The sequence below is a fragment of the Calypte anna genome, chromosome 1 (genome assembly GCF_003957555.1).
Source record: "Calypte anna isolate BGI_N300 chromosome 1, bCalAnn1_v1.p, whole genome shotgun sequence".
Lineage (NCBI taxonomy): Eukaryota > Metazoa > Chordata > Aves > Apodiformes > Trochilidae > Calypte > Calypte anna.
In genome coordinates this window covers 68300077-68327537 of record NC_044244.1, presented here as the reverse complement: position 1 = coordinate 68327537, position 27461 = coordinate 68300077, and the positions used below count along the sequence as shown (strand labels likewise).

At 37.7% G+C, this 27461-nt stretch overlaps 1 protein-coding gene across 1 annotated transcript in view; it reads right to left on the bottom strand.

Moving 5' to 3' along the window:
* Positions 1 to 27461, bottom strand: part of OTOGL (otogelin like) — a 96134-nt gene that overhangs the window by 30233 nt on the left and 38440 nt on the right. Inside the window, exons 26-36 of the mRNA XM_030449521.1 lie at positions 15106 to 15240; positions 14965 to 14970; positions 14482 to 14625; positions 12934 to 13053; positions 11839 to 11955; positions 8899 to 9055; positions 8345 to 8371; positions 4579 to 4746; positions 2754 to 3032; positions 1979 to 2096; positions 442 to 521 (exon numbers count right to left, since the gene is read on the bottom strand). Coding sequence (XP_030305381.1) covers positions 442 to 521; positions 1979 to 2096; positions 2754 to 3032; positions 4579 to 4746; positions 8345 to 8371; positions 8899 to 9055; positions 11839 to 11955; positions 12934 to 13053; positions 14482 to 14625; positions 14965 to 14970; positions 15106 to 15240 — 1351 coding nt within the window. The remainder of the gene's footprint in view (positions 1 to 441; positions 522 to 1978; positions 2097 to 2753; positions 3033 to 4578; positions 4747 to 8344; positions 8372 to 8898; positions 9056 to 11838; positions 11956 to 12933; positions 13054 to 14481; positions 14626 to 14964; positions 14971 to 15105; positions 15241 to 27461) is intronic.

Genomic DNA, 27461 nt, shown 5'->3' with positions numbered 1-27461 from the left:
CCTCAAATAAGCAAATAACACAGTATCTTCACACACCAGAAGTTATGAAGTAGATGCACTGAATTTGTTAGTGATGGATTATCAGCTGAAAAGTCTGAAATTTTCACCACAGCAGTATGTCTTCCATATACATACAAAGTAAACTAACAATAGATGGACAAATACAGTTGTGATGAGTATAACACCATCACCAAAGGTTAACTTTAACACACTATTAAAAAAATGAAAGAATTCAATTTTATTAATGGCTTGTTTGGATGTAGGAGATGTGTTTTGGATGAATGGGATTGTAATCTATGCCCTGGAGAAATATTCTTCAACAGAAAGATATTTTTGTAAAACATTTAATTAAAAAACCAGCAATGTACATTTGATTACAACCATTCCTGGGATCTCTAGAGTGATTTATAAGATTAGACCAATATAATAAAATAGACTTACAGTCTTCTGGAAAAACACATTTAAGTGTGACCTCATCAAGGATCATGTTTTTAGGACAGTATGGCAAACATCCTTCAACCCTGTTAAACAGAATCATAGAAAAGACCTCTAAGATCCAAACATCAACCCAACACCCTGTCAACTAAACTATATCCTCAAGTCCTACATCCACATGTTTTTGGAACACGTCCAGGGGTTGTGACTCCCCCACTTCCCTGGGCAGCCTGTTCCAATTCCTGACCATGCTTTCCATAAAGAATTTTTTTTCTAATATCCAATCTAAACCTCCACTGAAAAATTGTAGTTAGTTCTAAAGCCAGAGAAGAAATATAAATTAATTTTAAATTACTTTCCTTTGGCAAAATGACACATTTTCATGTCTTCTCCACCACAGTTTCAAGAACTCTCCAGTGTAATGGAGAACACAGCATTTTGAGACATTTTTTATGTCAAAAAGCCATGGAATAGCACAATTCCATTCCTAAACTGCTAATAATCAGTGCTTTGCTGATTGATGGGCTGACAAACCCTGCAGCTTTGGGCCATTCTGCTTCCACAAACAAGTGGAAGTTCAGATCCCTGAGCAGGAAAGTTTTCCATAAGACAAGGAAGGAACTCTACAAGACAGCTGTTTGAGACAGATACGTTCATTTGAGACATTAAAATATTAAGACTGACTCCATAAAAAGTCTCATTCTTGTCCACTTTCATCATAGGAGAGTGCAGACAGAGTCAAAATATTCCCTTATTTATTTCATATTGGAGGGATTTTTAATAAGAAAATATTGCCATTAACAACCAATGTGCCCATATGGAAAAATGTAGGTATACAAGCAGAGAGTTACTAATATTAGTAATATTATTAATCATAAACTACATATGCCTAGTGAGGCAGGTCAGAATTTAAAATACAATTTATTTACTGCCAGATTTTGTGCTTATAGTTTTTGGCCATTTTTCCTTTTAGTTTTTGTGGTTCCATAGATGCCAAGGGAAAACTGTGGAGACAGTAAGTCTTGCTATTAAGTGACAAGAAAATAAGAGCCATGTAAAATCCCTCAGATCATTCCAAAGAATACCTCTCAGCATATAAGAGGTATCCTCCTTTTACAGGAGAGGACATAGTCCACCTTTACTATTCCTGCAGTTTTTGATCTCTGTCATACACCAGGAAAATGTGGTCATTTACAGTATCATGGGATGCCAGTTTATGATGTGAATGTAAATCCACAGAAGGAAATAACTTTCATTTTATTGAATAGACTTCTACATAACCACTATCAGAAGGTATTTCTCTGGGCTAAATACAAACCTTCTAACTCCTATGTTGAAAGATTGCAGGAATACATACCATGGGAAACCAGAGACTTGTTGCAAATGTTTTCACGTGCCTTGTGAGTTGCTCACAAAGGTGGCACAGAAATCTGGATGAGCGAAAATGAATGGATATTGCAGCTGCAGGAATTGTCAGAAAGCATATGTTATGCATACATACAGAAAAAAAATAGGGCAACAACATAAGCTTAATTTTACTTACGGAGGAAGGAATTTACAGGCTGCTCCTTCAGGATCACTACATGTTTTTACACAAGGATTAGCACAGGATTCATATCGCCATTCACACATCTTTCTATAAGGCACAGACGCTCTGAGTTCTGAGAAAGAGGGAAAGAGTATATTGGTTGTGTAGTCAATCAGTTATAAATTTATGTTCTTCTCTATAATGTACATTACAATTTTCACAATAATGAAAAAAATGAAAACCATGTACAGAAATTCTTGGGAACTTCAAGGAGGTAAGATGCTTCGTTCAGCGCCAAGTTTAGGTATTTTAAAATCAATCAAGCTAGAAGACACAGAAGCTTCTTCAAAGATGGAAACAGATCTTTTGTAAACATCTTTTAATACATCTTTAAACATCTTTTAATGATGTTTACATCTTTTTGCAAACACATACTTTTAAAATATATTCTGTTTAGAAATCTTAAAAATCAGTTAAACGTAGCGGAGGTACTGCTGGTTGCAAAAGCAACGTAGTTATTACCCCATTCATTTCACTCACAAGACATTAACATGCATCTTTTTGTGACATCCCACATTAATTTTTAAAAGCAATAAAAGTGTAGTTCAAAGATAAAGTGGTCATTGTACCTGCAAAAATTAGAAAATTATAGCATTTGGAGGAAGAGTAGAAGAAAAAGACAGATAGTGACTAAAACTAGGATTAAAAAGTATAAAGATGTGAAAGACAAGTGAGCTGTAGGCAAGCAGAAAAACCCCATACTTTTCCCTGGGGATCACACAACATTTACCTTCAATACTAAAGCTACTCAAATGTTTGAATTCTTCTGAATCATCATACTTTGCCAGTTTAACAGCTGATGGGGTGAGAATGATGAAAAAGCCTTTTTTGCTATGGAGTTCGAATGCACTGAGCCCTGGGCTCCAAAGGTCCTGGTGGTGGAAGAAGGTGGCTCGTCTCTGGAAGGAAGCACTTGCCTGCCACTGTTCCAGCCCAAGAGTGTCATTGTCATGTACATACAGAAAGTAGTTTGGTCTTTCAGCAGATTCAAGGGAAACGAGAGAGAGCACTTCCACAGAAGAAAAAAAATAAATACTATTATATAGTAAGTTTTTCACAGAAAAGAGCTTAAAAGTAAGATGAAAATCAACATATTTGCTACTTTGTAGCTCCTTTTAAACAACTGCTTTTCACAAAAAGATACCTCAGTTTTAATTAACAAAAATAATTAGAAATGTTTATGTGATAAACCAGAGTCACCAGAGAGCCAGTCAGAAAGATCAAAGTTGCATTCAGCCTCCTGCTCCCAGCCTTTGAAGTTATAACAGTCTCAAAATGGGACTTGCTCAAATTTGGAATTTTTTTTTTCAAATTTAGACAAATGCCTGACAGTTCAGCTGCACCAACATTTCATTCATAAATAACAGCACACAAATATTGTAAGCACATGCTTGAGTTTACCTTGAGGCCAGGCTTTTTCTGACACTGTTACATGTAGGAGCACAATAGAAAACCTATGGCCAAATGAAAGACTCGACCCTCTATTTGCTTTATCCATAACAGAAATCTAAAGTGAAGAAAATTCCTTGAAAATTTAAAAACTTAGAAGGCTGATATCAGATTTGGTCTTCAACTTTAACAAAATCCTAGAGACTCTTTACCCTAGATAAATACTATCTCATTCCTCACCAATAGGAGAGCTGTGTACTGCAGATATAATGATTTTACTTCCATTTTAAATTGGTTAGAGAATTCAGAAGACTGAATAAATCTTTCTGTTCTACTTACTTTTTAATTTCAAATTCTATCTAAAAACCTGATTTCTCCACTGCAAAATTTTCAACTGTTTCTGAATATAGTTTCAAATTTTACTATGAAGACACCCATTTTTATGTTGATTTTTAAGGGTTTGGGACTTTTTCAACAAATTAAATTTTATGAGAAAAAAATGACAAAATCTGTTTTGACTTATTTGACACAAACCCAATACATGTGAAGAAAAGAAAATATATATAGAAAAAAACACTTAAATGTATTTATGTTCAGTTGTATAGTGTGGATCAGTCTCTGATAAGGAAATATAGAGCTTAGGGATTGCTGTTCAGCTAAGAAACTTTCATCTACCTTGTATGGAGATACAGCATAGTAACAACTACCTATCAGGAGACAGTATGGTTGTTCTAAAATGCATATTTTACAGTCCACTGAAAGTCACAAGAAAGAAGAAAAGATAAAGTAGAAGTGATTTTATAGAAGACAAAAATATACTTGATTTACCTTCAGTTAACTTTTGCTAGATAAATATGCAAAACATTCCAGTTTCCAGTTATACAAACTACTACTAATATTTTTTTAAAACAAGGAATCCTATCGACTTGTATTTTGTAATATTTCTAAAACAATCTCTGAAAAGTCACCTCTTACGCTGGCAGCAAAGTTTTCTAATAATAAAAAAGGAAATTTAAAACAAAAAAAACCCCAGTATTTTGTCCTTACTTTTCCCCAATAATTAAAAATACCTACATTATTTTAGCAGATACAGAACATTCAGCAAAATCATTAATATAATTTGAAAAATTTGTATTGCCACTAGCAAAATTGTTGATAATACTTACATAAGTCTTTGTCTTTGAAAAGACCTGGAGTTATCATGAAACTGAAAAATACATTTCCACATGCTCCAGTTCTTGGCAGGGGGAATATCTTTCTACTGGATACATTAGCTCCTATAATTGTGCCATTCTCTCCAGAACTTGCCAAAATATAGGGTCCTTCACCAAGACCTAAGGGGAAGAAAAATCAAATAGAAAAAAAAATATTTTCCATGCATAACATTAAAAAATTAAGTCTTAGTTGACATAATACTTTGTCTTAAATATTTCACCATACCTGGAATCAAATAAATTTGGAATTACAGCTCAATGCCTCAAGGTATTATGCTGGAGTAGGTCTGTGTCTATCTGTTCAATGTACTCCCTTAGTCATTGCTTCCTGCCCAGAATACAACAGATAAAAAGTGAGCACAAAAAAGTGCAGGTAGCTTAACCTCACAAAATGATCCGTACAAGAAAGCATTCTGGGCTGCTTTTTTATAGTATTTAGTCTTTTACATGTCCTTATTCCTATTCTTTGGAAGAGAGTAACTTTAATATTATACCCCAAACAGACACTGAACCTACTCTAAGAGCTACAAGGCAGCTCCTCCTCCCCCCCAAAAAAGAAACCATCCCATATTTCAAATTATAAGGCAGAAATTATATGTTATTTTTGGCAGAAATATCGTTTAATAGGTCATCCTCTCCCACAAATTACTTGCTTCTGCTCCCCTACTGCTGCATTTATTATGCACCTAACCCTGACAAGACCTTAACCAAGCCATTACCCCAAAGCCCTGTGTCTATGAACTCAAATACCTCCAGGGTTGGTGACTCCACCGCTGCCTGGGGCAGCCTCTTCCAGTGTCTGACAACTCTTTCAGTGAAGAAATTCTTGCTAACATCCCACCTAAACCTCCCCGTACACGACTTGAGCCCATTATCTCTTGTCCTATCAGTCCCAACTTCACTGAGCAGACCAAGCCCCACTTCCTTACAGCCTCCTGTCACCTAGTTGTAGAGTCTTCCTTCAGCATCCTCTTCTCTAGGCTCAACAACCCCAGCTCCCTCAGCTGCTCCTTGTAAGACATTCTCCAAACACTTCAGCAGCTTCCTTGCTCTTCTCTGGACCTGCTCCAGCACCTCAATCTCCTTCCTGGACTGAGGGGCCCAGAACTGGACAAAGGACTCAAGCTGTGGCCTCACCAGCGCTGAGTACAGGGGCAGAATCCCTTCCCTGGACCTGCTGGCCACACTGTTCCTGACACAGGCCAGGATGCCATTGGCCTTCTTGGCCACCTGGGCACACTGCTGGCTCACACTCAGACAGCAGTGATCACTTTTAAAGCAGTGGTGAGGCAATAAAAACACTCCTTGTTCTAAATAATTGCTTGTTTATCCCCACACATTGGCAAACATTTTGCCTATGACCTGAGTAAAAGCACCACTGAACTGGAATTGCTAAAGTTCCCATAAAGATTCAAGTGTCATGCAGAACAAGTAAGAATCAGAGGAGCCACCTCCAAAAGGTGTTTTGCTGTCACTTGGTGGTGGAAATCAGCCTTATGCCCTTCTTGACTTTAACCCCAGCAGGCACCTAGGCACCATAGAGCCCCCTAAGTTATCAACCCTGTTTTTATCATGCATACAAAACATAACCCCATGCAAGCTACTATGAAGAAAAATAACTCTACCCCAGCCAAAAGCAGTACAAATACACTGTAATGCTTTTTAAATAAAACAAATTTCCCTATTGTGAGGAAATTATGCAAAGTCAGCTCTATCTACCAGGATCTACCAGCTACTGCTTTAATGGACCAGGCTCCTTGGAGCAGAAAAAAAAAAATAAATTGCTGTATGATGACAAAAGTCACATTCATATAACTGCATTTATTTCAAGTTTCCCCCTTCTTTTTTAGTATCTTATTGCCTACAAAATACATGCACACTATCCAAATGTAAGAGAGGATACCACAGAAAGTTAGCTTATCCAATTAATACCTTCACCACGAGGGTGGTGAGACACTGAACAGGTTGCTTAGGGTGGTTGCCCCATCCCTGGAAGTTTTTAAGGTCAGGCTGGACAAAGCTCTGAGCAACCTGATCTAGTGGGAGGTGTCTCTGCCCATGGCAGGGGGAGTGGAACTAGATGATTTTAAAGGTCCATTTCAACCCTGAAAATGCTATGATTCTATGATTTCATTAATTCAATAAATACATAAATCTCATTCTAATAAACTGTTCTTTAGAGCACGATGTAGGTTAGACTTGTGCTCCTGAAACCAACCAGTTTCAAAATATAGGTCTGAGTTCTGAAATTTACAGTATTAAGCATTCTTCTAGAGCTTCTCCCTATGACTGGTATATTAATCCATCCCCATACTGAAAATGATGAGGTTATTAATTGAAACATTAGGGAATACTAAGATCATTCAATGTAGATAGGCCATTAACCCTCACCCATTAAAACCAGAAACAGTGTTAAACTCACACAAAGTCAAATTAAAAAGTCCATCAATTATTTCAGTTGCATTTTTAACTGACCCCAGCAATATCTTTTACATGTAAATGTAAGAACAAAAAGTGAAACAAAGCAAGCCACTTCAGAATTAAATTTAGAAGATGATTGAAGTGTGAGAAATGTTTGTAAAATATTTAAGATGAGGGGTTTTTTTGCAAAAATAATTTATTATGATAAGTCTCAATTTGGCATCAGAGATGCATTATATCCACACTACTCATTTTTGGAGAAAAAGACTTGAAATTCCCTGTTGCAAAGGCAATTAGTTCAGTGAGGTGGAAATACAAATGGTAATTACCACGCATAACCCTCTTAAGATGCAGGCTAATGCATCAGTATATGAATTCCTCAGTAATGTAGGATTGTCTGTGTTTATATAGGACAAACCTCAAGTAATGCATGAAATTGTATTTCAGATATCCATAGCAGGAGTGAAGAAAAAGTCAGTATAGGGACATGATGATATCAAATAGCCAGGGATATGTTGCAAAATGACACAGAATACTCCAAGCTGCTCATAGAAGTGACCTCTCCTTTCTGATGGATTTGAAGGTCCAGTGAGCTTGAGGGATTGTGACAATGCAATCCTACCCTAAGGAATGGGGAGAAGGGGAAAGAGGGAGCCTCCAGCACTGCTCCAGTTGACAGGTTTTTAACACAAGTTATGAAGGATTTTTACTTGTGTTGTTTCACCTGAGATTACAGATGTTATTTTGCTTACAGCTACAGGGTTTGTTTCTGTGCCACCACTGTCCCTGGGCTTAAAGCAAAAAGGAACACAGGGACTTGCTTTCCTAACTTGCTGAGCTCATGAAACTCACGTACCCAAATCTGGAGTGTGCACACACACACACACACACACAAAGTCATTCTAACCTGTGAAAGACAGAAATTGTCAAACTATTTCCTTTCAGGGTTAGTCTAAGAGAACTGATATAAGAAAAGTTTGTCTGTGGTATTTGCTTTTTAAAAAGAAACAAATTGGGAGAGGGGCAGAAGGAGAGGAAGAGAGATAAGTATCTTAAAATAGCATCATACAGGACGAAAGATGATAGAATAGTACATCAAAGAAGCCCTACAGAGGTCGATGTGGGGAATTAACTAAATACTTTATAAAAATTGATTCCATTTTGGATCAAGAGAGTATGGCTGTGTTTCTAGCCCATAGATACTGGGGTATGCTAGAAAACATAAAGACCAAGTGTACTCAGCAAGGTACATAAATATGAGAGTGAATCAAAGATAGTAATATGAAATACTACATACCTCGATTGTAATATTCACAGTCATAAGCTGAAAGAAAAAACAAGAACATTCTTAAAAAGCACACTATTATTACAAAGTACTAACAGAATCTATGGATATCTGCATTCTAAAAAATGTAAAATTCTCTTTCAGCTGAGGAAGTTTCATGCTCCATAATGTATTTGAGTCAGTGCCTTCATTTCCTTAGGCTTTTATTCAGTGACATACATGTGTATTTAAACAGATGTGCCAAGAGAACCCTTCTCACTGTTCATGAAAAGTAGAGTGGAGGGAATCACTTTGTAGCCCTTCATAGAACACTGGATGTACCCCACATCTGGTGTATCGGTGCCTTTCCAGCACTCCGCTCTGGCACGCCCTGAGTACAACTGGGCCTCTTCAGTAAGAAAGTATATTTGGGTGTTCAAGACTAACAGTTCACACAGACAGCTAGAAAAATATGGATAAATACATTTATTATCCACCTGCTTTTGTCAAATTAGTATTACTGGGCAGCAAAAAGCCAAAGATGCCTCAAAGGCAAGCTCTAGTGCAAAGGCAGCCCAGGTACATACCACAGAGGGAAGGGGATCGCCAGTGAATCACTGCTCCTTGCTGGCAGCATTTGTGGGCATAAGCTGCAATACTGGTACACAAGCACTCACAGTCCCCACCCAGATTGCAGTTGCATGTATCCGTGTGACAGTTCTTGACAAAAGAGGTCACATCGATCTGGAAGGAAAAAAATAAAGAAAAAAAAGAAAAAATAAGGGTATGACACAGGGGGGGCTTAATTTCATGAGCTGTACAAACTCCTGGTGCACCATTTTCTGCAGGAGTTCTACCTCTGGACTGGCTGAGAGACTTTAATACAAAAAAAAACCAAAAACAAACAAACAAAAAACCAAGCAAACAAAAAAAAAAAAACCAGGCATTTTGTGTGGTCTGGGTACCTTCCCACACCAAAAAAAGTACACTTTGGATGATCAGCTTGTACCTACACTACGGAGAAATTTTCTTTCAGTGGCTTTTAACAAACATGTTCATACATTTGCTGTCCACACACTCATCAGTCCTGGAATGGAAACTGAAGCTGGCAGTTCCGTATTTTTATAAGGCAAACACTGCCACCTATAGTCATCCTGTCAGTTTTGCATGAACAACAAAATACAAAATACAAGAAGCAGTTCTTAATTAAAGCAATAACTTGTAGAGGGGATTTCGGTCAGGTACAGAAAACTTGAACAGGCTGGTGACATTTTTCATAAAAAATATTTCTGCACTTAGCAAGATTTTAATATCCTTTGCCCTCAAACCTTACACAGATCAGAAATCCACTTCCTCGCTCTAAAATCCTGACACATTATTTTGGGGTTGTACATGGTTTTGGGTTTTAAGTCAACTTTTTCTGTAACACTGAGTAATGTTTCCCAAACAGTGATCTTACTCAGCATGCACAATGTTTAAAGTAATGTGTTTTTTTTTTGGTTTAGACTCGTTTTTAGCCACTGGTCTAGTTCAGTTGTAGAGGACTCAAATGCCACATGTCATATTACAGAAATGCATAACAGTAATAAAGCAGCACTTACCTAACAAGGAGACAACTTCTCAGCTGGATGATGCAAGAAACTGGCAGGGAAATGAAGACTGTTTTTCTGCCTTCAGTGGAAAGGGATGACATTTTGCTTTCATTCTTTTTCTTATTTTGAAAACAAGCACACCACTAGGGTAGGGGCACCAGCATTAGCTCCACTGAAAATGGCTTTAATAGCTTCTCAGGAACCATGGGTCAGTGTTGTGACCAACTGAGATCCTATGGTCAAAGCTCCAGCTGAATTCAAGAATTATGAAGCAGAGCTTTTTTCCTGTGAGTGTCGAGGCTCCTCAGCTCCCACTGAGTTCACCTCTTAGCTGGGCAACTGCAATTCATCAGTTGCTGCCAGGCAGAGACACAAGGTTTTGTCTCCCTAAAAATGGGGTTTTCCAGCCCCAGATGAACTCTGAGGCCACCAGTGCCAGAGGCAGGAGCACTACAGGAACTCCTACCACCTTCACAGGAGAAGAAACAATAAGAGTCCTGCTCTAAACATATCCTGAAACCCACATCTGAGCTTTCTGTTCCTTCTGTGTTGCCAGTGTCAGTCTGTTGGGCTTTTTCCTTGGCACCCACTTCCCCACCCCTGAAGCCAGATATCTGCAGCTGCAGATATCCTTGATAGGAAATCACTTTATGTTACATTTGTAAGAGCTGTATTTTCATATACTGATTAATAGTTTGTAAAAACCCCTGGAAGGTATTTGCTTTAAAGGCTCTCCCATAGATGGATATGTGCATGTAAAAATACTTGACTGGTAATTAAACAACATTTTTGGCAACTGACATGCATTTTTTTAAATAATTAGGCTAATTTTTGGCATAATGTTTGCAAAGTTTAATCACAAGATGGAAAAGATACAGAAAATTAATGTTCAACGGAAAACATCTTGCTTTATGAGTTATAATACAGCTCCTTAGAAACTCTCTAAAGTTCCATTTTTATTTATTACTTTCCACTTTGAAAATACACTCATCACTATGTTCTCAGGCACATGCTCAAAAATTCTTTGCAGAGTAACTAAAGTCAACATTAGTAAATCTCTTGGGTTAAGCTACTGCCACCTCCTCGTCAGGGGGAGGTTCCTAACTCTGTTGATATCAAACTTCAGTCCTGAAAATCAGGAGGTTCAGCTGGGACATCTAATGATCTCATTTAGTAACAATAGTCATAAAGAAAATCAGAGACTGAGGCAAAATTTTGTAGTGGTTCTTGATTGCACAGGTGTAAAGAAGCACCTTTGATAACTAAATAACTTTAGGAGGCTAAAATCTGCAATAAGGTAAGATGTACAGAGCATGTCTCCTGTTGATAAAGGGAGGACTAGAATGGAATAAAATGTTCCCACACAATCTATTGTTGCCCCCCATCTTGTCTATACTGAATTTAAGGACATTCCTCTTAGTTATATCCCAGGCTCAGCTAGGTATTGGGAAAACGATGCCACCATATCTGAGTTTTTATAAAAAGCTGATGATAAGCTGTCAGTCAATTAGAACTACTAATCGTGCTCATATTTCTTTCTACAGTGAGCAGAACAGCTAACAAAATAAAAGCATCTGAGATAAGCTCCAAGCACATTACACAAATGCTTATTTTAGAATGCTGCAATATATACTAAAGCCTTAAAAAATCAGTTACATATATAAATAAAAGATATAAATAAAGCCCAAAGGGAATAGAACCTTGGTTATTCAATCACTCACGGCTCCCAGTTATCACTGTGATGTTTAGGTTCCACACTTGAAAGGAACAAGGGGCTCTGCACAAACATAGCCCCCCTACACAGAGATAAGATACTTTCAGGATTCTGTATCCTCCACAGCACTCAGATGGAGGAGAATGGGAAGAAGAGATTAATTACTGGAATTTTAGTATCTTCCTACATGAGAACACATCTTGGGTATTTAATAAACTTACCACATTGCGACAAGGTGCGAAAATGTCACTGTATAAAATGGAGCATTCCTTTTTGGCATAGGGGAACTTGCTCTGATGTACCTCACATGGTCTTAGTGTTTCATTTGGGCTCTTGCACTTAAAAAGAAAGACAAACATCAGAAACATTTTATACAGTTTTGTGTTTACCATGGGCTCAGGTACACTAGAGTAGCATATAATTCAATATCTGCATACTGAGGAAACAAAAAGAAAGTTTAAATGCTAACTTCATCTTACTATTTCCCTGATTTGTGGTTATAACAGAAAGCATTTGCAGAAAAACCAACCCTTGTGTTTTGTTCTAAAGTAATAAAACGTTCCTGCTGTCTGCTCAGTGCAAAAAGGCAAAATGTTTTCTTTGTGACACATTATAATCATTACCAGAGCAACCAACTGTAACATCACAAACAAATGCACGGTCCAAATCCATCCCTGCTGGGTGAAGTGACTTTAAATGGACTCACACTATGGATGGATTTAGACCTGCAAGTTTAAATAAAGAAGCAGCAGTAGGAAGAGAGCAGCCTATAAAAGAGAGCCAAAGATCATCATGATAATTCAGAAATGGCTGAGATAAAACTCCCTCTCTTTAAGTCGCTATTCAAGAGGAAAAACAAATGAACAGAAAATTACAAAATTACACTCAGTTCAGAAAACATGAGTTTATCCAAAACCATACTGGCTTGGTGGAGCAGGGAAGCCTGGTCCTATTTAATTTTAATACCATGGTGCCTCCAACATCAGAGAAATTATAACTGCTTTTAAAATTGGGCTGAATCTAGAATATCAAAAGCAATGTATCAAAATTGGTAGAAATATGAAATCCAGACAGCAGTGATAATCTTCTATAGGGAAAAATATATTTCTCCCTATAGACACATTCAGTATGTGTTTGCTATGACAAAGGACATTATTAACACATTTCACATCTATAGACATAAAAATTAAAATCTCCTCTTTCACACTGAGCATGAGTTTAGAAAATCTCTGTATAACATGTGCCTTTAATGTGTTCATTTATAAATTAAAATTATCATCCCTTTTTTCTAAATTTTTACTGGCCATGGTACTTACCTGTCCTAATACCCAGCTGTCTCCAAACACCTGGGCATTCCTCACTTCCATGTTGTTTGATGTAGTCAGATCATTTGAAGTATATTTGTCAAAATTTCCACACAAACCTGCCAATTTACCCTAAAAGTGAAGAAGGATTATTTTTATTTAGATATACAGACAGTCAATAATCAGTAAAAAAGACGTGGAATAAAATATTCTAAAACTGAAAAAGATTAATTCAACTCTGACTTTGAAAATATCTGACGCTCTGTTTTGCTTACAGTTCAGTATAGCAAATAACCTGTAATTGAAATTTATTTTTTCATTTTTCTTCCTGTTTTCCAGAACTTGTTCTTACAGTCTACATGTAAATAGGTACTGAAATCTAGTCATAATTTTTTCTGAAAGCTTAGTAGAATATCAATTTCAAAAGGTAAAAGTTCAGGTAAACTACCTCATGATTGTGAAGCCTGGCTATTTGTTGCCATTAAAGCCTTCTGTCTCTAATTTTATCTCACAATAGCAAGAACATTTGTAACAGCACACATACATGGGTGTATATATATATATATACATACACAGAGAAAATCCTGCACAGCAGTGAAATGTAGAGTTGGATTTCTAGGGCGTTGGGGCTCACTCTAGTGAATTCCTTTTCCTTAAGGTCTGCTGCAGACCTTATCTTACTGAACTGAAGCCTCTATACAAAACAGTCCATGGAAACAGAAAGAACTTGAAGGATTTGTGTCCCTGCATGAAACCTGAATGTTATTCAAAACCAAGATTTAGACCAGGTTGCTCAAAGCCCCCTCCAACATGGCCTGAACACTTCCAGGGCAGGGGCAGCCACAACTCCCCTGGGCAACCTGTTCTAGTGCCTCACCACCCTCATAGGAAATAATTTCTTCCTCATATCCAATCTGAGTCTATCACCTTTCAGTCTGAAACCATTGCCCCTCATCCTCACAGAAGAGAAACCTTCTTCCCTGCATCATGGCTGAAACCTGGCACAGTATTGAAAGTCAGTCTTTGTCTAGATATTTTCCTTGTCTTGATTAAACCCAAGATGTGACTCTATCTGTTCACCTCAGCATACTCTACCACAACTCAGGGTGCAGTTCCATCATCACTCTAATCCAATCTGTGCTACAAACCTGTTGGTTTTCATGTTGGCAGACAAAGAAGCTTCTTTTCCATTGGCTTCAGCATGTACAAAAACACGCAGTGAGCTGTGTAACTCAAAACTAACCCTCCCTTCCCGTTCCCAAAGTAACTTTGAATCAGAGATTAAACATTACTTTTCTGCAAGATTGTGATGAGTAAAAAGACTACAAGAGTAATCTTGCATGTAGGAACCATCACCCCTTCTCTTCAGGTGTCCATCCATTAAATCACACTCTCCACATTTTCTTGCCTGGGAAATGCTATCCCCTGAACATTGTGATAAACAGCTATGTCACTGGGAAAGTGATTCATGAAGGAAAAACAAATCACAGTTGTTTGGTAGGAGAACACATTAGCAACACAGAGAGCTACACAAAGTCTCAGGTTTTTATTTTAGCTCACCTTCCATCGAGGTCCAACTTTAACATGCATCATTGTCTTCTTATCCCACAGAACTGTAATGTCTTGTTCTGGAAAGTGTATCACAGTATAATATCCAGCCTTCCAAAGCTGATAGTTAGATTTGTTTTCCTGTGCCCTTAAAGTCTGCTGACACAAATGAATGCTTATTAAGATCTAATAAAGTAATTCTACTAATAAACTAATTCTATACAGCCAGTTAATAACAAACCCTATACTGAAGAATACTTTGCCACATAGTTGCATCAATAATATTACTGGATATTACTAGACATTTGATATTTTGTCTTTCCAATCATTCAAGGTTGCTTTGATTTTTTTTTTTACTTTGGTATCCCTGTAAAAACCAAGTGGAAAGAAAGAAATACATGCCAATATGTTTTGGCTGCAAGAGGCTTTTGAGTCACCTTCCCTGTAGGAAGAACTTGAAAAAACCCAATGAAAATGTAAGATTTTTCATGGGACCTGCTTCTTTATCCAGACCTAGGCAGTTGTACTATGTTAATGCAGACTGAGAGACGTTTTCCCAAAACATTTGCCTTTAGAGTTGTAACTTTACAATGCTTATCTTAAGGAGCAACTCAAAAAGGAAAGAAAAGAACTAACCTGCTTCTCAGAAAGTTCACTAAAATTAATCTCAGTGTCTCCAACAGTGATGAAAACATTCTTCGAGCAAACAATATCATTGTCAAAGCACTTCTTGTTCTGAGCAATTATAGATATATTTGAGTAATCTGTGCTCTGCAATATCAAGAAGAAATCATTTTACTTGTAGATTCAATTGCGTTTCACTCCTGCAAATTCCAGGCTTACCATCCCAAAAAATATCTATAACTTAGTACTTATACATCTGTGAAATGAAATTTTAGAAAGCTACAAAAAAAAAGGTAGCACATTTTTAAATTCAAAGCTCAAATTTTGGAATTAAACACAAAGCCATTCCAGAAACTCAGAGGATCAGCTTATCCCTAATGTGAGAATCTGGTTTTGACTTTTAAAATGTGCTTACACATAGAATCCAATATTTACTGCACAGTATGGCTGTCAAAATTGATGCATGCTATAAAAAGCTTTATTTTTAAAACAAGTTACTTGAGATCAAGATGTTTTCATATTTTTAAACCCAAGAACCCTACCATGTGTCAGTAGTAGATAGAGCAATTTCTCTGCCACCATCCATCAAAATTCACAGCACCATGAGTCACACTCAATATTATTGGAGGGGGGCAAGGGTTTCTGCTGATATTTTTATATTTTTTTTCTTTAACATTTAGTACATTTGTCTACTGTCATCTTTTGATTTCTTTGTGGTTTAATACCCAAAATTCAAATTTACTTCCTTCCCAACCCCATAGCAATTGTTTCTCTAGTCTGTAAATTAATTTTGCTTTCTCAGCACATAAAATCACTTTTGCACCTTCTTTCAGCATGTTTGCTTATTCATCTACTGCTGTGATTCTTCTGTACCTTAAAAGAAACACACACAAACCCTTTAATTCCCCATGCTAGGATTGGGACTGGAACAATGGAGACCAGCTGTATTGTACAGTTCATAATTCTACCACCAACAAAAATAGTTGAGCTACTCTGATTATTTCTTACTTTAATTTGTCTTTCAATTATTTTCTGTACCAAACTTCACAAGTCAACAAAGCAGCAAGAAGCCATGAATATATAAAATACTTGAGGCTTCATAACATTAATATAAGCCAATAGCTGTTTCTGAACCCAGTTTAATTTTTTATCAAATTCATCCCCACAGTCATTACAAATATTAGAAAAATATGACTTAAAAATCTTGGAGGTGTTAAACTATATATCTCACCTCAGTCATCCACTCTTTTATGAGACATTTCGGTAGTGCTGGAAACAGATATTTGAACTTCTCTTTTTACTCACCCCCTCCTTTAAATGCTCTCTGAGGCTATGACTATCTGAAACTAATTGCAGGTGCTAATGGGCACTGTGAACAAGATGGGAATATTGGCTTTCAGCAGTTCCCAGGTCCTGGGAACTCCTCTTGGCTTCCAGCAATGCTCTTGGAGAGCTCCACATGGACACAATGGGAGGAGACATCCCTTGCCTTGGTTTGAGCCCACACCTCAAGCTGTGCTACCTCCCTTGGCTGGGGCACCTCTGAAAGATGCTGAGCACACTCTAATTACTGCTGTCTCCCATTTGTACCCTTATTTGTTCTGTGCTTGCCAGAATTCAAGAATACAAAAATGTATCAGCGGTTTTTCCTAACCAGTGAGGAAAACTGCAAACAGGAAATACACAGATGCTACAGGAAGCAACTTTTTTTTTTCCCCTTAATAAAATCATAGCGACAAATCTGTTCTAAGAACAATTTCAATAAAAACAAAAACACCCAACCCCCCCCAACTCTAACTGGTGGAAAGAAGAAGTGCTACAGTTTTCCCATCCTTAGTCTAGCAGAGCCTGCAAGCTACAGGGTGCTGCTGCTTGGCAGGGAAAACACCCTGCAGCAAGCGTGAATAAATGCAATGAGCACAAGATGTGGGAGACTGCCTGGAAGCTTTAGGGTGCTCTAATGCCAAGGCTTAAGGAACAGGTGGTAAGTGTTAGCAACTAGCTTGGAAGGCAACAGTAAATGTGAGGAGATTAGTCACTAGCTTCTAGTGTGGTAAGGGGGTGTAGGAAACCAGGGGTTTTTTGTGATTTGTGCAGAGGAACTCAGTTTAAAAGCACTGAAAGCTTCAGGGTAAAGCGAAGTTCATCTCTTCGGTGTTGCACTCAGAATAAAAATTGGTCACTACCTTTTTGGGAAATATACTGTGTTTTAATTAAGCCAGGCTTACTGTTGGAGTCTGTCCAGTAATTATTCCCCTCCAAGTCAGATAAAAGCCCAGAGCATTTTTTGATTTATTGGAGGAGAAGTGGTAAATTAAAAAGAAGACAAACTCATTAGTTTGGTAGAGAGGATGCGAGCTGATACATTAAATGCAAGTCCAGTGAAAACTGAGCAAGGAAGCTACCTCCCCACTCTGAGTCAGTTCAGAAAAGGACTTTGTTTGCAGTTTATGGGTTTATTTAATGCCTAGGACGTGGTGAGCTGTTTTCATGGCAGAATTCATTCCTCTTCAGTTAGCTTAGCCTCAGCAAAAGGGGACACTGAGTTAATAGGAAAGCAATGTCTTCACTGTAAGAAAAGAGATGGCAGGTTTTATTTGAAATATATGTTTAAAATAAGGAGAATTAATTCAAGCTAATTATCCCACAGTAAAAATACACCTTTTTTGGCAATGAAGTCAAGTTCTTGGAGCAAGTAGCTGTATTAGCTATGCTAACTGAGGCTGCTGCTTGTGCCTTCTGACAGCCCAAGCCACTCCCTTCAGCTGAGCAGCATCAAGATACTCAAGTCAGAAGTTTTTGTGTATGGTTGGGATTTGAGCCAAGGGCAAAAGTTGAGTTATACTTCAAGTTAACTCTGCAGTACAGAGAAGCCCGGAGACGGGGAGTGTTTTGCTGACCAAAGCCAGAACAGAGTGTCCTGAAGACATGTGAAGTACTTCCTTACTTGTAGGACTGCATGTTGGCATTAAATAACAAGAAATGATGCAGGATGGAAATGCAGAGAGACAGCAGTGGTGGTTCAGTAGATCTATGAGTAAATCAGACATTTAAGAAATAGGGGTTTGCATTAAATCCTGAGTCTTCCGTGCTTTCTCTCCTTCTAATTAAATCTTAGACCTAAACCCAAATACAAAAACACTACTATGAGTTATGGAGCTTTTCTGGCTCAAGGCTTTCACAATAAGATTTCCTTTACATACACACCCTTGCCATTCTCACATACTCTCAATAAAACTCAAATCCTTTCCCAGCCACACAGTAGCAGTCAAATTCAAAGTTGAATGACAGTTTCTATCACAGTCTTCATGTTATTCTATAACTGCAACATGTGCAGCTGCTTCTTTTATCAGGGAAGAAATAAAGTGTGATATAAACTTCGCCCTTGGCTACTGGCAACACAAAAGAAAGAAAAGTGACTACTTATATAAAATGAGGATCATTTGTTAATGTTTGTAGAAGATCGTATGGTGCTGGGTAAATTTCAACAGCTTTTAGGGACTGTAATGGTGGAGTTCTATCTCTCTGATCTGTGCTGGATCCACACAGGTATGAAAGCAAGCTTTTGTCACCACTGCTGGAATAAATAACTGTGTAGACACAAGGAGCAGGTCTAACGTATACAAAGGTGGGGGATTCTGTTAGATTTCTTCTTTTTTCCCTTTATTTTTTTCCTCTTTTTTTTTTTTTTCCTCTTCACTGTCTCTTTCCAAGGCAGATTTGCTCTTTACCTTTTTAGGTAAAATGCACCCAGCAGGGGATGTACTACAGTTCATCATGTGAAACCTACTTATGCTGACAGAAACTAGAAATAAAATAGTTTTTCCCACTGCAAGAGTATCTTCCCACGTAAATTACCATATCCAGCCTGTTCCAACTTAATATCAGTTTCTTTGTGATAACATGGGGTTGCCAAGCAACAGAGAAGACAGAGTCACAGCTCTGGGCAGTCAGTCAAAAGCTCATTGTTAGTCCTGCTTCTCAGAACATTCTTTTTCTACACTGTGCTTTTTTCCATATTTCTTCCTAGCTGAAAAAGCAGAGGTCTGCTCTTTTTTTTTTTTTTTTTAAGTGCTTGGGAATGGTAGGGTTTCTTTTTGTTAAAAACTTTGTATCCCATTAGAAATTTTCTTTTGCTATCGACCAATAACACCACTCTGCAGTGTGCTTACATAGTCAAAATGCAGACAATTTAAATGGGCTGCATTCATCTTCTTTGCAAGTTTCCTTAGTATCTCCCTAACTTTCAGTGTAAAGAGTCATTTTTCCCCATTCTTAATACGATGACTTCCCACTTTTTTGGTTTGGTTTGTTTTATTACTTCTACTGAACTTGATCCTAGGAGAAGTAAAGCATCCCAGATTTACTGAGCACTTATGCATAAATATTTAAGTGTGTTTGTAGACCAGAGAAATACCCTGGGACCTGACATGATCTTGCTCTGTTCATTTCTTGTGCCATATTACAGGATGGTTGACCTCAGTAAAAACCCATCAATTACAATTTACACCAAGAAGCATCTCCTATTGAAAGGCTTATTTCCTTTTGCTGGTGTGGTAATTTCCTCTGTATCATTTACAAATTATATATATACGTTCTGTGAGACTTCAATCCCTGCTTTTGCATTCTGTAGAAATTTGTGTTGTCAAATGTTTTTTTCCCCATAACCATTCAAACATTGGAGCAATACTGCTTAGCGTCAGCAGATGGCACTGATACACACTGGCTCCGTTTGGGAAGACATCCAAGGTTGGGAAACATGAGAGGAAAGATAGTAGGTCATCCTTTTAGAGAAGAGAGAAAAGCAGTAGTAATACTATTTATGTTTCCACTGATGTTATGTATTTCTATAAAAGCATTTTTTTAAAATTCCACATTTAGGAATTAAAATCCTAAGAGCTGAATCGCTCAGGCGCACACACATGCACATAAATTCTCTTTTCCTCAGTATCTTCTGTAGAGCTGCAGATTGAGTATTTTCACTTAAAATATGGCAAACAAACTTTCCTTACAACCATCAGATACGACACAGTTCTAGTGCTGTAGCACAGCTGAGTAGAAATGGAAGAGAGTAACATGACAGAGTGGATTCACTGACATGAGATCAGAGGGAGAGACTGTTCTAGATACCGCCCCTCCTCAGCTGACAGGTGTCTGATAATGTACCCACAATAACTCCTTTCTTTTTTCTTAGAAGTAGCTTCCCAAAAGGATACAGCTCAGACAGATTAAGCTGTCAACAGTTCCTGAGAAAGATGTATTACAAGTATCTGTGTGTATGCATGCAAGCAAAAGAAAAAAAATTAAGAAAAAAAATGAATTGTATCATATTTTCCTTACTATGTGTAGGGGTTTTTCTTGTTGTAGATCGCAGTATAGAGCTGTTGGCAAAGTTTTGCCAACAATGATTTTTTGATTTGAATACAAATTTTTTTTTTTTAAATCTACTTCAAATAATGAAAAGTGTATGACAGAGAGTATTTTACTTGATATACTTCAAAGGGACAGAGTGGTTGGAGAGCAGCCAGGCAGAAAGGAACCTGGGAGTCTGGATTGACAGGAAGCTGAACATGAGCCAGCAGTGTGCCCAGGTGGCCAAGAAGGCCAATGGCATCCTGGCCTGTATCAAAAACAGCGTCGCCAGCAGGTCCAAGGAAGTGATTCTGCCCCTGTACTCAGCGCTGGTGAGGCCACACCTTGAGTACTGTGTCCAGTTCTGGGCCCCCCAGTTCAGGAAGGATATCGAGATCCTGGAGCGGGTCCAAAGGAGGGCAACCAGGCTGGTGAAGGGACTCAAGCACAGACCCTATGAGGAGAGGCTGAGGGAGCTGGGGGTGTTCAGCCTGGAGAAGAGGAGGCTCAGGGGAGACCTCATCGCTCTCTACAACTCCCTGAAAGGAGGGGGTAGCCAGGGAGGGGTTGGTCTCTTTTCCCAGGCAACTCTCAGCAAGACAAGAGGGCATGGACTTAAGTTGTGCCAGGGGAGGTTTAGGTCAGATATTAGAAAGAATTTCTTTACAGAGAGGGTGATCAGACATTGGAATGGGCTGCCCAGGGAAGTAGTGGATTCTCCATCCCTGGAGATATTTCATAGAATCATAGAATCATAGAATTGGCTGGGTTGGAAGGGACCTCAGAGATCATGTGGCACTCAGTGCCATGGTCTGGTAACTGCAGCAGTAGTGGATCAAGGGTTGGACTTGATGATCTCTGAGGTCCCTTCCAACCCAGCCAATTCTATGATTCTATGAAAGTCCTGTTCTAAGTTAATGTTTCTTAATTTTTAAAAAGTTGACTAATCGGATAGGATTTCACTGGAAAGGTTTTTCTTTTTTATATTTTAAGAGAACTGTATTAAATTATTAAGAAAAGATAATTTAAAACAGGTTTGCTTTTGTTTCATTTTCTTAGCTTTGCCTGCTTGTGTATCAGATTTGGCTTTTGCACAGGTCACATTACTCCAATCCCTTTCTAATTAAAATGAGATATTCTGATGATTAAGGATTTGGGAACATTCAAATATTTGCTTCCAAGTGACACATTCTGCAACATGACCTATTCTGAATCACAAATCAGCAGCACAGTTGGTGGTGTTAGTTTTAAAATTTTAAACAAGTATTTATATGAGACCTATTAGTATTTTTTTATTAATAAGTGCGTGATAGATGTCAGTATTTTATTACTATTGATTGTCATGATAAAGCACAACATAACAGGGTAAAAAAAGACAAGACACAGTGGTGATAAATTTGCCTTCTCTGAGCTCCAGCAAATGATGAAAGGGTCTGGAAAGCTGGAACTTGCACAAAGCTTTCATTTTTTTTGAATATAATGAATGTTAAATGCGGTTGTTTACACTGCTGAACTATGGCTTCTATGCATTCAGATGCAAAAATATTCATATCCTGGCCTAAACCAGAGTACACTTAATTCTTAGTTCTCTTAGTTTAGAATCAGAGGACATAAATTGCTAAGGTGCATCTGCAGGTGACTACCTTGAGCATCCTCCCACTGCAAACACATGAAAAGTTTTTCATCTTCCTGCTGTCAAAATAACTTAGAGCTTCCTGCAAAAGCAGCAAATGATCCTGGGTTTTGCCCATCTTTTACTGCTGTATCAGTAGAAAATGGGCATTGACAGCCTACAAAGCTGTACCCACCAGAGGTCATCCAACTCAGCAAGTCATTCTTCCAGTGAACTGCCCTTTTAGGTAGTTATCAGATTATAACATATTAGAGTAATTATAGCCAAAGGGCTGTTGAATACTGAACATTAAGCCAAAAACAGAAATTCAGGGTTAAAAGGTCACTTTCTTCAAGCTGTGTGGTCGTTAAATGGCAAGGTCCTCAGAAAAAGGATCCAACTTCTGAGTCACACCATGCACACACCACCTCCAAATTGCCATTCTCACGGCAAGAAACTTCTCCCCAAGCCTTTCCTAGAAACCCTCTATGCTAATCTGCACAAATTGAAAGAAAACTTCTCTTTGTTGAGGAATAAATGGATTTATTCACTGCATAATTTAATGGTCTGGAGAATCAGGTGGCAGAGACAGAAAGGCACGTAGAGGTAATTGAGTCTGAAATCATTGATCTGGAGAAAATGGAAACAGAATATAACTCCATTGCCAACTGTAATCAAATCTTTTGCTCACAGAACAGGTAGAACAAATGGAAAAACAGGTACAAGCCAATGTTATCTGAGCACTGTGCTTCCAGCTAAAGACAAGGATGGAAAGGGATGTCTCCCACAGAGAGCTCCCTACTGACTCATACAGAGCTTCCAGGGACCCAGAAAAAAGAAGGCATCGAGAAAGGTTTCATGGGACTGATGAAAAGCTAATTATTCTTTGCAATTAAATAAGGGTAACTAGTCACAGTAAATAATATTTTCAATGAAATGTCATCTCTCTTTTTCTGGGCACAAATTTGCATGCAAATTGTCAAGAAAGAGTTTGTTATTTCTACACAGTTACTGTTACTATAAATTATTTGACAAGTGTTTTAGGTGGACGTATTTTGGCACATCACACTCCTGAACCATTTGCTGGAATGTGGCTCTAAGGATTAGATATGTCAATTAAGGAAATAAAACACTTTTTGATTGGAATGCCATGTTACAGTGTTATTCCCTGAATAAATGAAAATTACTTTTAGAGTCAAGTTTCCTGTTTATAACATTTGTGTTTTAAATTCATCATTATTTAGTTTCCTATTAAAATCTTCAGGGTCTATTAAAATGAAATCTTTGTCTTTGGTATGAACAGGCAGCTTGACAATGTTGATTAATCATGAACTTGCAGTTTTAGTCCTCCATAGGGTGTCCAACAGCAAGCAGAATGAATTGATTTTACAAATGGGATACAGAAGACACCATGCAAAATAATATTTCATCCTCTAGGTTTGCCAGATTCATGGATCTACACACTGGCTACCTGGCACAAATGGTGTTGAAAAAAAGCTGCACAAAAATGACAGATATTTGATAAAGGGAACTGGGAGAAAGGCTATTTCTGCCTCCTCAGATGTGACAAATGAGTAACAGGAACTATTACTTTCTGTGAGACTGCTCCAACTTATGCCCAGTCATCATTTAACAAATTTACCAGCAAGATAAATATATCAGCAAGTAACAGGTAAGAGACTATCAGTGCATCAGTCAGCTGCTGTATGAAGCACTAATAAAAGCATCATAAACCAAAACTTGTGTGTTTCTTGATGGCTGGGTTTTTTTAAGGTACATAAGCATTACAACCGAGCTTCCTCTCATGTAAGTATATTCTGATTCTGTCACTCCAAATTCTTGCTTTAGAGGCTCTCTCTAATCAGAGAAATCTGAAGGTGAAGGGAAAGTCTGAAAATCAAGTCTGAGGGGCTCAAATAGTTCTGACCCTACAAGCCTTAATAAACACACTGAACTGCAGGATGGAAAACCACCACAAAGGTAGGAAAAGGCCAACATGTGATAGAAAGACAGCAATTTTACTATTAAAGCAAAAATCTATGAAACAGAAAAGTGGAAGAAATAGAATACAAGTACAAGACCATTTTATCAGGGAAAGAATATAGCCTCACCAAAGACAGAACATAAGCAAAAATATGGAAGTAAGCTATTTAAATATTTTTAATTAAGAAATCAATTGGCTTAAATTCATAAGTATCCAGATATGGTAAAATGAAGTTTTCACATGATCTACACTGGTAACGCTTGAATGAGTTGGTCTGCTAAGATTTTTCTTTTCTTTCGTTTGAAATTACTGAGGTTTTAAAATGTTAGAAACCAATACTGATATCTTCCCTGTGAATGTCAGTTTTCCATACAGAGACTTCTCAGTGTGTGATGTAACTCCCAATCCCTTTTAAAGTATTAACTTATCATTTCATAAGACAATACCACTCTAATTTTCTTGACTGCTGTATTAAATCTTTTTGGTAATTTTCTGATCGCTGGATATATCTGTTGAAGTGTTTATAAAGGGCTTTTTTATACACCTACTGTCACCTTAAACAAAAAGGCCTGACAGATGATACTGATGTTGAAAACAAAGTTTGAAGTTCCATAATTGACTGAAAGTTGATGCTTGCTTTGCTCCCATAAGAGCACAAGAAGTCCCTATTAAAAATGCAGTGAAAGGTAAGGATGACTTCTTTGTTTGGTACAGCCCAATCCAGTGACAAATTAAAGAGCTTTTCAGATAGATCACATTTAGGGAGGCTAACAGCCAAAACAAACAGGGAGGGCTGGTAACATGGATGGGAACAGTGCATTATCATGCCACTAGGGACATGGGATTCAGATTACAATTCCTGGACTCAGTTCTATGTCTAGAAAGAACTAGTATGCCAATGAATTTATTGTAGTTATGATACGCCTTATTGCACTGCTAAAACACCTCTCTTTTAAGGTTATATAAGATATCTCAAAGAAAGTATTCCACTTCTCCCAGGAAAAAGATTAGTAAAAGGGATAGAACAAAGGTACTACAGTGTTGTATATATACCATTACAACCACTTCAGCTGTTTTGATTTCAAGTGTCTGGTGATCCTTTTACATGTTATCCTTCAACATAAAAATCAGCCTCGTAACAACACTGTGAACCATCATTAAGTTAATGGAGCATGTGCTAACAGCTCTCAGATCTACGGTGTTCTGTAGCACCTTACAGGCAGAGAACATGAAGCACACAGCACATATACACCATGGCAGGGTGATGGGACTAGTTGATCTTTAAATGTCCCTCCCAACCCAGTCTATGACTCCATTATTTTAGCTATGAAACTGCATGTAGGTTGGTTTGCAGAACATGTAGTATGGTTTAGGTGACAGCCCTGCATAGCCGTGTCTGCCAAGGTATTTAAACTTCTGCAACTACATATGCTTTCCCACTTTTCATCTGGGTTGTTTACTTGGATAAAAGGCTGTAAGAGGCAGTGCTCTCTCATATGCCTCCTGAATAAAGAGTAGCTCCAAGTAAACTGACTGTATTATTCTGATACTACTATTAAGAATGGTACTGCTGATGGAGGCAACATAGTGGACAATGATTATAAAGAGACAGCCATGGAAACTCTGCCTTAGGAACAATAAAACACATTTTAAAAAAGAGCAGCCTCATCTTGCTACTATGACTGCACCTATAATGCAGTTTAACCACATCAGTATGTGGTTCAACTCTACTGTAACTTTACATGCAAATAAAAGCATATGTGGAATAGGAGAATGGATGACACTTTGTATTACCACTAAGGCTGTCCCTAGGAAGATGCCAGTTACACATTTCATATATTTCCTCATATAAAATTCCATTCCTGTTTGTCGTAGCTAATTCAGTGCCTATCTTTGTGGTGGCATAGTTACAGTTACTTTTTCTGTTCACTGATCTGCGCATTTCATTGTTGAATTTCATCCTCCATTTTATCCTGCAGTGCTTTCTGCCATAAGATCTGAACCTTTTAGTGGCCTGGGTTTTTTTTTCATCTGTCTACTGAGTCTTTACCATCAGCACATTGAAGCTCAAGACCACCTTCTCAAGAATGTTACTGAAAATGTTAAATGCAGGTCTCAGCATGGATCCCTGCAGGATGTCACTGGGATTGTTCCGTTCTAAGAAAAGGCCATTTACTTCTATTTCTTAACTTCTAATTCATCTTCTAAATAATCTTCACTCTAATTGTATGAGAGACTAATCTAAAAATACATGCTGAAATCTGTCCCTGGAAGGTCTTTAATCTAATATTATAGAATCATAGAATTGGCTGGCTTGATCACCATCATCCACATATTTATTGTCTTCACAGAATAACTCAGAAGATTCATCATGCACTGATTTATAGTACAAAATCTTTCCTCAACTTCTCCCCCTGTATTATGTAATTTCTCTTTATAATAATTTCTATACATTTCCTTCAAATGGAAATCAGACATACTGGTCTGTTTCTGCCAAAATCAGCCATGAATTCTGTTTAAAAAGTTTTGTTATATCTTCTTCCCTTTCTCTGATTCCTGAATTGCACATCAACATCACATAGTTCATAATTCCTGTGGTTTTGTTCCCTTGAAGCTCTTGGGCATCTGCCATGTGATCCCATCCTTTGGTTTTTTGGGGTTTGGGTGGGTTTTTTTCCCCCCTAAAACTTATCTAAACATTTCACAGACAAAAATGAATCCACAAATAATCTTCTATTCCAGAGATAAATATGCAGTGCCTAATTTGTAATAAACAGACCTTTAATATAGGTAAGGAAAATTTTCTGTGTACTAAAGAGAAAAGAAAAAATGGGCCATACTTTTTCACATCAGCTAAGTTTGGGGGAAAAATAGTTGGAAAAACTGAAGAAGTCTGACAAGTCTGAAAAGCAGATTTACATAGGAGGTATTTTCATCATTTATGTAACCACGTTCACTTGAAGAAAGGTCTGTTGGCAGTGTGCCACATGCCTTAGCTAGGTGGCTGCCAACTTTATTCTGGGACTAAACATATTCCGCATGCTTTTGTTTCCAAATAGGTACATTCTGATGTGGTAGAGTGGCAGGTGACATTGGATTGTAGAAGCAAAACATTTCAAGTTTGAAAAAGCAGCACAGATTTATGTCTTACACACCTCTCTGTCTGTATGCTGTAAGAATTAAGAAATGATAACCCACTTTTCCACCTGCTCATGCAGGTACAACAATTTTACAGGTAAAGTAACTCCTATTTTTGTATCTTAAAGAAGGAAGGTTTGTGCAAAGGTTCACATACTTCTAAGAGTAAGAGCTCTTTTATGAGACATTATGATACATGCCATGAGTTTGCTATGAGATATTTTTACTATCTTTATCAAAATTCCCTCTTAAAAAAAAAATCTGGAACCAAACACAGCTACA